This window comes from Chelonoidis abingdonii, chromosome 9 (genome assembly GCF_003597395.2).
Source record: "Chelonoidis abingdonii isolate Lonesome George chromosome 9, CheloAbing_2.0, whole genome shotgun sequence".
Lineage (NCBI taxonomy): Eukaryota > Metazoa > Chordata > Testudines > Testudinidae > Chelonoidis > Chelonoidis abingdonii.
The window spans coordinates 78,323,841-78,337,072 of record NC_133777.1 but is presented as its reverse complement, the minus strand read 5'-3'; the positions used below and the strand labels follow the sequence as shown (position 1 = coordinate 78,337,072).

Below are 13,232 nucleotides of genomic sequence, written 5' to 3'. Positions count from 1 at the left end.
TTTACTCACATTTTTACAAATTCAGACACCTTGCCCATTCGTTGTCCTTTCACCACTCCACGCATTCAGTCCGTACACGTCAATCTGCATTTATTCGAACCTCCTTTCATCCTATCTTTCCACCTACACAGCCATTAGGCCCATACTTCCCAGACACCCCATCTACCCATCCAATTCAGACTCACCCCTCTGAGTACACCAGCACACACTGAATACATACAGCCACCCATTCTGTACACCCTCCCCACCCATTCTATGTGCACCTCTGCCCATCCCACACACACCACATCACTTCTATACACTTCATACCCATTCATTCCATGCACGTGTCCCATCAGCCCCAGGAACAGTTCAAGCTCCATGATGGGAGAGAAAGCTCAGCCCTGCCACTCAGAGGCAAAGCCCAGGGGAAGGGCAGGGTTTCCTTGTGTACAGTGGAAGTCCCATGTCTCTCAATAAATACCCCTGGTGCGTGACTCCCTGCTCTGACCCCATCTCTGCTTCTCCTATGCAAAAAACAGGCACACAGCCTTACTTCCCATGCCTCTGGCTCTCCCCCAGTATCTGATCTCCCACCCGTAATTCCTGGCTCCTCTTTCCCTAGGCAGAAAGTCACCCCCAAGGCCCCTCTATATCCCCAACAGAGGTCAAACCAGCCTCATCATCCTATTCCCCCAAATCCCTAATACACACATCCCCCTCCATCCAAGCTCCTCACTCCCTCAGGCAGCAGGTCCCTGCTTTTCCCCTACTGGAATGCCTGGACTTTGCAAAGAAACCATGTCAGGTAGTGAGGCCTCCGGAGTCCTCAATCCCATTCCTGTGACCAGGAGATGAGGCTGGACACCTGACCCCAAATATCTCCAATACGTCTGCCTCCACTCAGCTTCTATTCTTTTAGTGCCCGAGTATGTCTATCCCCTCAAACTCCTCCATCCGCCCCTGATCCCATCCCCGGGACCCTCAACTGCCCTCTTACTTCTGGAAGGCCCCATGGCCCCCCATAGTCTACACTTCCTAATCTGTCTTCAGGGGGTGCCTGGCTACCCCCCATCTCCAGTCTTCGAGGGGTCAAATCACCTCCCCCCCCAGAGTACCAGGATCACCACAGGGAGGAAGAGCCTTGTCACCTGGTTGGCAGCCGAGCTAACTCCTGCCCAGCCCTGACAGCTGGGCAAGCTCCACCCAGTAGAGCAGGGATTCTCAAACTGGGGTTCGGGACCCCTCAGGGGTCATGAGGTTATTACATGGGGGGTCGTGAGCTGTCAGCCTCCACCCCAAGCCCACTTTGCCTCCAGCATTTATAATGCTATTAAATATATTAAAAAGTGTTTTTAATTTATAGGGGGGGGTCGCACTCAGAGACTTGCTATGTGAAAGGGGTTGCCTGTACAAAAGTTTGAGAGCCACTGCAATAGAGGGATTTGATGCCAATAGTGAGTTTCCTCATCACGTAGGAAAGAAAACCAGTCCCACAGGGCCTCAGTTTGCCTACAGGGTTGGGCCCCAGCAAGCATGGAGAAGCTGCATCCCGCACACCACACAGATCCCAGAGCTCTTAAGTGAAGCTGGGCAGTGGCCCCCAAGACTGGAATGGGCAGCATATGGGCAGCCCCTGAAGACATATGAAAAAAGACTGGCCCTGGGGAGGTCAGCAGCAGGGGGGCTAGAGGCACATGGGCAACCCCAAAGCTAGCAGGCGCTGAGATCAAAAGGCTGAGTGCTTCACCAGCATCTGCCCTTTGTTTATGCAGACGACATAGAGGAGACTTGAACTCTGTGAGGTAGGGTGAGGGAGTAGGCTGCCATCAACCTGTGTAGCAGCTCCCAATGGCTCTCCTTCCCAGGGAGGCGGGTGACTATAAAAAAACAAAACAAAAAAACCCCCCCAACAATTAGTGAGAGGGGATTTCCTCCACAGAAGGGCCTGAAAACATGTCGTCCACAGGGAAAAGCCATATAGAGTAGGCAGGCCTGTCAGTGCTGTTCAGCTACTTAACTTTTAATTTCCTTAGTTGTGTGGCTTTGAGGGAGGTATGTTAGGAGAGTAACAGCCCTAACTACTTCACAACTCAGCTTATATTAGATTTGCTATTTTGTAGGTTTTTATAAAGCATTCTTAAGTAGGCAGTTGGCTGCAGGGGAGCAGACTTACAAGTGGGGTGCAAATTCAGCAGCTAATGGAGAAGACGCTAATACACCAGGAGAGGTGATGCATACGGTTATGTGCAAAGTTTCTCCATTAGCAACCCTTGGTGCATAGGAAGGAATAATAGCCTAAAATCTCATTTATTATTAATTATTATTATTATTATTTTTAAAGAAGAGACTACATATTTCAATAGATCTACTCAGGCTACACTTCTCTACTGAAGTTTGAGTAGATATACAGTGAAAGAAATCAAGTTGACAATGGCTGTGCCAACAACCCGTGAAAAAAATCTCAGTCACAGCAACATTTCAAACCTTTCTTGTTAATGTTGGGAAATCAAATTTACTGGCTACCTATTTTTAGAGAAGGCTTAATTCCTATCCCCCTCCCTTGGACTTTTTATAATGTAACTCTAACTATGGGATTGCTAGCAGGGCACATCCATAACATTGTAAATACATTTCAAAAAGACTCTTTCACAGCAGGGCTGAAAGCTGAAACTCCAGTGGAGTTACTCTGGATTTATGCCAATATAAGAGTAGCATTTGGTATTATACATAACTGAGATATTATGTAACCAGTAGAGCAGCATGATTACAAACTTTTGCTATACCTGGGACAGTAATGCAACTGTAAATCTAAGCTTTACATTTACTCAGTTTCTATCTTGCAGCCAGTTTTGGTGTCATTTCTTATTTTGTACATAATAGTTTCAAAAATGATGAAGCCATGCCCTGCAATGTGCTCTGCTATACAACCAGTCAAGGAAATTCTGTAAGGGGTGCTTCCTCCAGTAGACGCACTGTTCTCAAACTTCTCACACAGGACAATGCAAGCTCCGCTAGCTGGTAACAATGGGCAAGTTACCAGGATCTCTTGGTTGTGCTTTCATCTCCAGTCACAAAAGGGACCCTCTGCAGAGAGGGAGATCAGCCTACTCCGCTGCAGTCTCTCACATTTCCCCACAAACAGCATTCAGACACCCTGTAGGGTTCCAACGAGTGAGCAGAAAGCAGGTGGAGTATGGATCTCTTCACTGGATAATGCAGCTCCAGGTTCCAACTATCCATGGCTCCGCCTGCATGGAATGGATCCCTAGAGAATCCACTGGCTGAGGAAATCGTGGCAGCTCAGCTCCGTGAAGTGATGTACACTTCTAGCTTTTCTTGCTTTCATGAGATTAAGCTAACAAACAAAACTGTTAGTTTTTAACATTATAACAACTCAAGAAATCAACAAAAAGTAGAAGAGAAGACTTAGACTTGCCAGTGACAGTAGCAATGATAAAATTTCAGCACATGTATAACATTTTTTGTTTCAAAATACAGTTCAAAAGTCCTGAGATAGGTGTCAGCCTCAGTCTACAAACAGGAAACAGAAAGAACAGAGAGAGGTGAAGAGTCTCTCCGAAGGCTTCTCAGAGAATCAGTGGCAGAGCCAGAAAAGAACTCAAGATTAAGAGTTCTTAGTTCCCATCCCCTGCAGGCCATTCTGCCTCTGGTAATAAGTCAATTTTTGCATCTACTGTTTACAAAAATAATTTTTTCTGGCACCAGGACAAACAATGTACTTTGTTACAGAAAATAAAAGCACAATTTCCAGTAATGCCAGCATACTTATTACGCTGGACTGTTATCTATGCATAATCTTATTTGTCAACAGCTTGCAAACCCATTACTGCTCTAAACAACTGCATGTATCATTGAACTGTTTTTCAGCTGACAATTAAACGCAGGAAATAGGATACATAAACAGGAGCACCACTGACTACACAGCATTTAGAAAATTCACTAGTCTTCCAAATCTGTCCAGTCTGTTGGTAACATCATTTAGCTGCTTGGAATTTATGAGTCACGTTGTAATGTGTTGCACAGAATCTGCACATCCAAATTCAATTTTTGCATCTTGCTCCTCAAGGGGGTGCTATTGAGTAACAGGGAAATATCCTCTTCTCCACCAGCTTTCAATAAAGTATAATATTTGTGATGGCTACCGGAGCAATGATTAGGGTTCTAATCCAGTTCCTGCCCTCTCCACCCCCTTAATGCCCCGAAAAAAAATCATAACTTGTACTTTACAAAGGGTCCTTGTGGACCCAAGCTGTTTGTTCGTTCTCAGTATTTAAAAAAATTACACTGCATACTGACAGATCTATTTGCAAGACATGCCTTCTATTTGACCATCATTTTTTGCACACTCATTTGCACATGCAGATGATGAGGGTGGTGTAAGTTTTATAGCCTGCACATGCAAGTGAGTGTATAGAAACATATATATAGAAATGATTAGAGACGGATCCCCCTTGGCCAGTCCAGCCCTGACCGCCCAAGTTTGCCCTTAGATTTACTGACGCAATGCACTAAGTTCAGGGTGATCTGCATTCATATCTCAATGCAGAACTGAGCCTCAACAGCTATGTTTACACATCATTAGCTATCCATTGTCATTACTGCATTAAGGATTTTCAGGAAGGACAGACATTGAGGGAAAGCTGCAAAATGATACTATATTATTGAAACATTGGATTAGAAATAAATAGAACATAAACCCAAAAGATTTTACCAGATTTAAATATTTTTAAAATTCAAACTGACCCAAAGCAGAACTTACATTACAAAAGAAGAACAAAATACATCATGATACTGATAACACAAAAAGGTGCATGAAGCTAGATTTGTGGGCAAATTGTAAATTGCTCTTGTCCCAGTGACATTCTGGGCTCTGGATCAACTTTATTGAGAAGTTAAGATTTAAAATTTCCATATGGTCCACTCTGGTAAACAAACTATATGCTCTTTTTCGCTTCAGGGTGTCTGTATGACAAATTAATCATGCTAGTCTTCTTTGTCCAGATGTGTTCTCTTGTTATTGCCAGCTATAGCCAGAAAATTAAATTCTCCACGCTATCCCAAGGAAGCCAGAGTTATTCCAAGCATGACTGATGATGAATTAAAAAACCAAAACACTCAAAAGCTTTTCAAACTAACAAGTATTGTCTATAATGTAGTAAATAGTTTAGAAATATGGTAATTAAATAATCTAAAAAAACCCACTCTTACTCTGCTGTACATTTATAAACATATTTACAAAAATCTTTCTGCTCTGTTTTTAAAGGATGAGGTTTGCAGTTTATTAATGATCAGAATCGTCTGCTTGCCTATTTCTTTGGTGTATTTGCCAATTTTACTATTATTAATTATTATTATTCAATAAAATGACCACCAATGTATATTAAGGGAATGAAATTAAGATATGTAATACATTTCTATTCTGTACTCATCTTTCCACATTCTAATTGAAAAGATTATGGAAAACCAAATCACTTTGTGTTTTCCAACTACTTGTGCATTATACCCATTCAAGAAAGTGACAACAGAATAGATCCACAACATTCAAATCTAGTTGGCTTGAATGATGAATAAACCCTGTACTTTACTAACTTAATTATGTGCTACAGTTTAAGTATATAAATAGTCCCACTGAGGCCAACAGGACTACGCAAGCACATGCTAATCTGTAAGACCATAAGTGCTTTGCTGAATCGGAACTCTAAGGCCTCATCCAAAGCCCAGTGGAAGTCTTTCCATTGACAGCAGTGAGATTTGGATCAGGTCCTTTGACAATTTACCCTCCCTAAAGGGGATTAGACTTCTGCAATTTTTTTTTTTTTTTTTAAAGAAAGTTTTGCACTGGCCTAAAATGTAAAAGTGTTTCCTTTAAGTGTCAGTTACTAAAAATACCAAACCTCACTCAATAAATAATGGAATGACACACTTCTTCATTAAATAGCAATTTTGTTACCAGCAAGGTCTTTCATCATTTTATGAAGTCACAGCAGCACGACAGAACAAATAATTTATCTTCATATGGATTCTGACTAAGATACAGTCTAAATTATGTCAGAAAAGATTCCTGTAAAAATGCACCTTCACTGATGGGGAAGAAAATGGTTTAAAACCAAGCAAGTTACTTAGGAAAGCAGATGAACGATATTAAATACTTTAAACAAAGAATGTGAAGGTTCTGTATCTACGTAACTCTGATTCTTCAGTTTTGTTAAGAGCTGCCATCCCATTCCTAATGTGCCTCAATATGCCTCGGTACTGAAGAACTTAAAGCAGAAGAGATCAGCTGTTAAAGTGTTTTGAGTATTCATTAAAGGTACTACTGAACAGCACTCTCTCTCTCTCCCCACTATAATGCCACCAATGTGCTTCAGCTATGATCTAGAGGAAGCACTATATATAGAGGACAGTTGTATTGCCCAGTCATTCTCTGGCCTCTTTGCTGCAGCTGCCAATAAGGGTCTACATTAGCAACAACTGTGGTGACTGATGTTTGGTGTGGACAGTTGACAAATTCGCTTCCTACAGGCTGCCATTATATTAACTTTTGTCACTGATGAAACAGGTTTGATTTGAACTGGTGAGTCAGAGATGAAAGGCTCCACATCCTGCTACCCCTTCTCTGAGCCACTGAGTCTCTAAAATCACCCATTGTTCGGAAACCTGTGCAAGGCTAGGCACAATAGGGTGAGATAATCCTTGCTGCCATGGTTCCTGTGCATCCATCATTAGCAATAAGATCCATGCTTGAGGAAACTACAATCCCTGGCTTCAAGGAATTAGGGATGAACCAGCAGAGTTAAACTAAATGTACTTGCTTTCCCTGCTTTCACCTTTAAAAAAAACTAACATTTTGAAAGGGACCGTGTGAAAAATGAAGAGTCAACATGGTTTCCCCAATCTCCCAGCTTCCATTGAGATCACTAGTATGAGACAGCTGCTGATATTATGAAGGCTCTTTTGGAGTCATTACAATGGCAAAGCAGGAGTAGAAAACATCGACAAGAACTTTACACTGACTCCATAATCCCTTGAAATGAAAACAGTGAAATGGTTGCACAATTTGGTCCATTTCTATTTGGTGTTGAGGTCTTCTATTTCCACTGACAACTAGGAACAGGCTCTTTATCAGGTCTTATTAATGCTTATGATGAAAACAAAAAAGTAAAATTTAACTACTGAACTTACTTGCCGGTTTCAGGTTAAGAACCACCCACTTAGTGTTTGCAAAATTTAAGCTTCTAATGCTAAGGGGACTATTTTCTTGTCAGTGTACAAGGAACACCCAAATTAATGAGGGTTATGACCACTTATCAATGGAGACTACATCCTAGTCAACTTCAAGCAAATCAAAAACAAACAAAAAAAAATGGTAACTCCTTTAAAACAAAATGACTTAGCCGAATAATAGCAATTTAAAGAGAGATCTGGCCTAACAAGCTCTATGCAAAATTTCATCTCAAAGGGAAAACAAAACAGCCAAGTTATACATTCAACAAATTCAGGGATTGTAACAGCAACTGACACATCATTATAGCATTGCTGCATCAATGCTACAATAAAGCAGCAGTTCCTATTTTCACAAATAATGCATTGAGACTAAGTAAGAAATGGTGCAAAAGTCACACAATCATGGACAAAATCCATTAGAAAGATTATTGCACAGGAGGCACTGTATGAGAAACAGAATACATTGGCTTCAAAATCTAAACTTGTTTCCCCTTAACTTAATGTAAAAAATAGAGACTGTATGACTCTGTGCAGTGTACTGTCACTGTTAAAAATATAGTTACAAACAATAGCCCATTTACAGAGATTATCAGGAAAGCAGAGATCCTGGATTTATGGACATCCAAACTACAGTAATTAGGAAAAGAACAGTATAAAAAGAGCCAACGTATATATTTTAAAATTGAACAGGGTGACTGCATTTTTAAAAAGTTTCCATATGGCATTTGTACAGTATGTCCCAGGAAACCATGGTTACAATTCTCAAAATGATACACATGGGCAGAGGTTTATACCTACACAAAGTTCCATCAATCAAAGAGACTGTGTGGACATAAAGCTCTGCCCACATGGGTCCCTTTGCAGGACTGGTGCCTTAGTCTCCAAACCTCATTTTGTTTAACAATCGGTCAGATGGCTTACAATACTACGCATGCCAATCAGAACCAAATCACTTCCTTTGAATATGCTATGTTCCATTTCCATTGCAAGTCTGCACGCCTCATTCAAAAAAAACAACAAATTTTTAAAATGTAATATTGTATAGAAAGCTTGGACCTTGTAAACTTGGACCAAGAAACCAAAAAATTAAGACCTTCTAGCATGTGGTACAAAAAACCCAAGGAAGTGTATACCTGCCTTCTGACTTACAGAAAAATCAGAATTTGCATAGGATATACTTTGTGCAAGGCAACAAGCCTCTTTAAGTATCTGGAATATTACTAAGCTTGCTCAGAGTTCTTTTCTTCGTGGATATCAGATATCATCAAACTTGTGTTTTAAATAGTCTTTGATGACCTTGGCAATGGGTAGTTCATCAAGCAGTTTTAGGTTTTGAAGGCCTATACACTGGCGGATTTTAATTCGGCATAGATCTTGTAAGTTTCTGGGCTGTCCTGAAATGAAAGACAAAAGGAACATACTTCAGTAAGATAATCACATTTAGGATGTGCTTCAAAAGTTTATTTATAATTATTTATACGTCCAGCTCTGAAGATGAACAAGCAGTCAACTTAGAGGGTATGATTTAAGCAACTCAAGGATCATATAGCAAAGTTTAATAATCGCACTTTCCCCCCTCCAACCAAGAGAAAAGGCCTTTCGTTTCTAACACATTCAGAATGTATGTTATATATGTATGTCCCTAAAGAGTGAGTTGAGACGGGGGCTGCCTACAGTTCATGGAGGTAATGCTCTGCCAGTACCACTACCACATCAGCAAAAATGTTAATGGCTAGATTTTCTGAAGAACTCAGTTCCCATTTAGGCTCATTATCTTTAAAGCAGTAGTTCTCAAACTGGGGCCGCTGCTTATATAGGGAAAGCCTCTGGTGGGCCGAGTCGGTTTGGTTACCTGCTGGTCCGCAGGTTTGGCCAATCGCTGCTCCCACTGGCTGTGATTTGCCACTCCAGGCCAATGGGGGCTGCTGGAAGTGGTGTGGGCCGAGGGACGAACTGGCTGCCGCTTCCCGCAGCTCCCTTTGGCCTGGAGCAGTGAATCGCAGCCAGTGGGAGCTGCAACAGGCCGAACCTGTGAACCCGGCAGGTAAACAAACCGGCCTGGCCCGCCAGGGGCTTTCCCTACACAAGCAGCGGCCCCAGTTTAAGAATCACTGCTTTAAAAGGAACTGCTGGACTCTGAGCAGTTTGGAAAGTCAGCCCCCAAAACACTTAACACAGCCAGTAGTATCTCAAAATAAATGCTATGGAATACTTTCACCCTTGAAGTTTATGTATGTCACCAGTTATAATACACAAAATGTTTTAACTTCAAATATTTCCTACATTGAAAAAACAGATCCCTAAACAATTAAGCATCATAAAAGCAGCAGATGACTGTGTGAGTGGAAACATCTCACAATTTGTTTTCAATTACCTTGAGTAGACGGGGTACCAGGGACACATGTAAATGCTTATACCGCTATCTCAAAATAATCTGTAATCAGTAGACCTTACTGCAATCGTTTGTCATCTTCCTAATAGTTAGCGGTGAAAGGTGGCATTTGTCTTCTCAAAGAAAGAAAAAAGGCACAGATTGCACTAATTAGACGATTTCTATTGTTTTTCCCAAAATCATTAAAACAAACATGTAAACAGTTTACTCAGCAGAAATCAAGCTGAACAATTTAAATGAAATATTTTCCAGTTTCTTCAAGATTTCCTAGATAGCGAACAAGTAAGAAAGAATCTTGTCTCAAAACAGGCAATGTTTTCAATAAAATGATTCTTGAAACTCCTGCAATTGCAGGTTATAAGGTAAATGGTACAATGCTATCAGCGCATCTATGTACGTTAGGCAACAAGGCTACAAAATAAAGGTAATAGGATCCTCTTATCCTCTAGACTTGAGTTAGTCACTTTATTGAAGGCGTATTCATCTCAAGTTTGGAGTTACTCCATTCCAAATGAAAGTCTGAAGTCCTGTCTACACTACAGAGTTTTGTCGACGTAAGTTAAGCTGACAATCAAAAACTGGTATAATTACATCGCTTGTGCATGTTCACACTACACTCCTTCTGTCAGCAGACCGCGTCTACAATTGGTGCTCTAGCATTGACGGGGAGAGTAGTGCACTGTAGGTAGCTATCCCACTGTGCTACTCGCCACCTTCTGCAGCTAGGAGTTGTGGGAAGACAGAGTTGATCGCAGTGCATCATGGGTCCAGGCTCAATGTCCCATGATGCAGTTCTTTCCGTACCAGCATTCCATGGGCTTCCGACTGCATTTCGCAGCATTTTTCAACAGCCCCTGTTTATTATGCGCCCAACATCTCTGTGTGATAGATCCCAAACTGATCTCTACCGCTGCGGTCACTGTTATGAACACATTGCAGATGGTCACACAGTACTTCTGGAGTTCCCAATCTGAACAGGAATCAGAGTTGCCCGACTTGCTGTGTGTCAGGGAAAACAACACCACCAGATTACTTTTGGCATTCACAGAGCAGCTGAAGATGGTGGACTGTCGCTTTTGGGCTCCGGAAACAAGCACTGAGTGGTGGGATCACATCGTTATGCAGGTCTGGGATGACTAGCAGTGGCTGCAGAATTTTCGGATGTGAAAAGCCACCTTCCCGGAACTGTGTGCAGAGTTTACCCCAGCACTGCGGCATCAGGACACCAAAATGAAAGATGCCCACTCGGTGGAGAAGCGCATAGCGATCGCAGAGTGGAAGCTGGCAACTCCAGACTGCTACTAGTCATGAATCAGTTTAGAATCAGGGAGTCAACCCTTTGGAACTGCGTTAACGCAAGCATGCAGGGCCATTAATCACATTCCGCTATGAAGGATCATGACTCTTGGCAATGTGCGTGAAATACTGGATGGCTTTGCAGCAACAGTGGTTTCTTTAGCTGCAATAGATGGCATGCATAATCCAATTTTGGCCCCAGACCTTCTTGTAACAGAGTACATTAAAAGAAAGGAGTACTTCTCTATGGTATTGCAAGTGCTTGTAAATCACTGTGGGCATTTCACTGACATTAAGACAGGGTGGCCCGGGAAGGTGCATGATGCACACACCTCCAGGAACACTGGCCTGTACAGAAAGCTCCAAGCAAGGACTTTCTTTCCAGACCAGAAGAATCCAGTGGGAGAATACTGAAATGCTCATCATGATCTTAGGAGACCAAGTGTACCCCTTACAGCCATGACTCATGAAGCCTTACACCGAAAAGCTAGACAGCAGCAAGGAGCGCTTCAACAATAGGCTGAGCAGGTGCAGAATGACCATGGCACTGGCAATGCCTTTATGGCAGGTTAGACCTAAATGAGGAAAACATTTTGCACGCTCCATAATATTTGTGAGGCTAAGGGTGAAAAGCTTCCCCTGGGGCGGAGCGCAGAGGCAGATAGCCTGGTTGCTGAATTTGAGCAGCCAGATACCAGGGCTATTTGAATCATGGAGGCTTTAAGGCAACATTTTGATAATGAGCCCCAGTAATACAGCACTCTGCCATCCTTTGTTAACTTGCCGCCTTGCATGAAAATTGTGATGTTTCCTGACTGGGATTTGTAGTCACCAACTTTTCAAACTGACACTATGTATTACTACCAGAAGCAACCATCATGTGAAGAAGACAAATAAAGAAGATTATCTTTCAGGAGTTCGTTTTTATTAAACACCAAACAACAACACACAGACACAAAGCTTGGTGGGAGGAGAGTAAGAGTGCAAGGCAGTGTAGGCTCTCCTAGCCATGTGTAAGTCCAGCTATCATTCTGGAAGCTGTCGGGGTGGAGGGAACAAGGTACTGAGACGTTCTGGGAAGCTACAAGGAATGTGTGGGAAGAGTTTGGGGAGGGCAGGGAAAGCAGTTCTGTATCGGCTGCAGAGTGGGGTGAGCACGCATGTATTCTGCATGGAGCGTGATTAGGGACTTCAACATCTGTTTGCTCCTCACTTTTATCATCTGCTCCTGGCCTTTTACAATGCGCTCCTCGCTCTCCTTTCTGTCCTGCCTTTCTATTTTAAATTTTTTTCCTTCAGGGTCTCTCTCCACCCCGTGTTCTCTTTATTCGGTCTCTGAGGGTTGGAGTATCTCCCAGAACATGTGCTCTTTGTTCTGCCTTAGTTGCTTCCTTATCTGGCAGAGGCATTCTGGCAGAGGCAGGTGCATAGGGGGTTCCCCTGAAGGCCACAGCTGCAGAAGCACAAGAAACAATACACAGCATCATGATTGTTAGTTCGCACACAGTATCGAATCATAGTAAAAATACCTCGACATACGAATCACTTTCATACTATCCTTAAGACAGCACACATCCCAGTGAACACCCTAAACATGGTGACTTTGGGCTGGGTGGGGTCTGGCATTCAAGATAGGGCAAAGGGTCTAGGTGGTTATTTAAGGGGATCAGTGCAAGTGACTAGGGTCAATGTTCTGCTACCTTTTTCTACAGGCATGTGTCTTTGAAGCCAATATCTCACTCTTGAGGATGAGCAGGAAGGCAAGGGTGCCTCTCCTGCACGCGTGCGCTTCAGACCCGGTCCCTGTGCTGCTTTGGTCCCAGCACAAGTGACTGCCAAGTGACGAGGGAAAGTTTCCTACAATAGGAGAAGGAACAAAGCAGCTCTGCCAATGAATCTTTGGCACAGGATTGGTGAGCACCTCCAGGAAAGTTTCCTAGCGATCTCTCTGGAGGATTCCATGAAATCTTGGCGTGCATTTACACACTGTTCCACTGCACAAGGGAATGTGGAGCACACTCACTCAAACACAGCTAGTTTTGTACATATCTATCCCTTCACCCACTTCTAGAACATACAGAGCAAAGGACAGCTCTACCTCATATAACCAAGCAGCATCAACTCAAAAAGATCACTTACAGGGCTCTTCTTTTGTGCATGCCAGAGACGGACTGCGGGGACTGGCTAGAGGTCCAGAGTGGAAAAGAGGTCCCAACACACCACGCCACCGGACAAACCTGCCGTGTGCTCCACATTGTCCTCCAACTTGACCTCCTTATCCACAACTTCGTTCTTGGGGTTAGGTTCACTATCCGCT

General features: G+C 42.8%; 1 protein-coding gene across 3 annotated transcripts in view; it reads right to left on the bottom strand.

Moving 5' to 3' along the window:
• Positions 1-3,395: 3,395 nt before the first annotated feature.
• ASB7 (ankyrin repeat and SOCS box containing 7) overlaps positions 3,396-13,232 on the bottom strand; it is a 45,723-nt gene continuing 35,886 nt past the window's right edge. For all 3 annotated transcript variants that reach the window (XM_032766057.2, XM_075069723.1, XM_075069724.1), the window contains one exon: positions 3,396-8,621. In XM_032766057.2, coding sequence (XP_032621948.1) covers positions 8,482-8,621 — 140 coding nt within the window. In that variant the 3' untranslated portion in view covers positions 3,396-8,481. The remainder of the gene's footprint in view (positions 8,622-13,232) is intronic.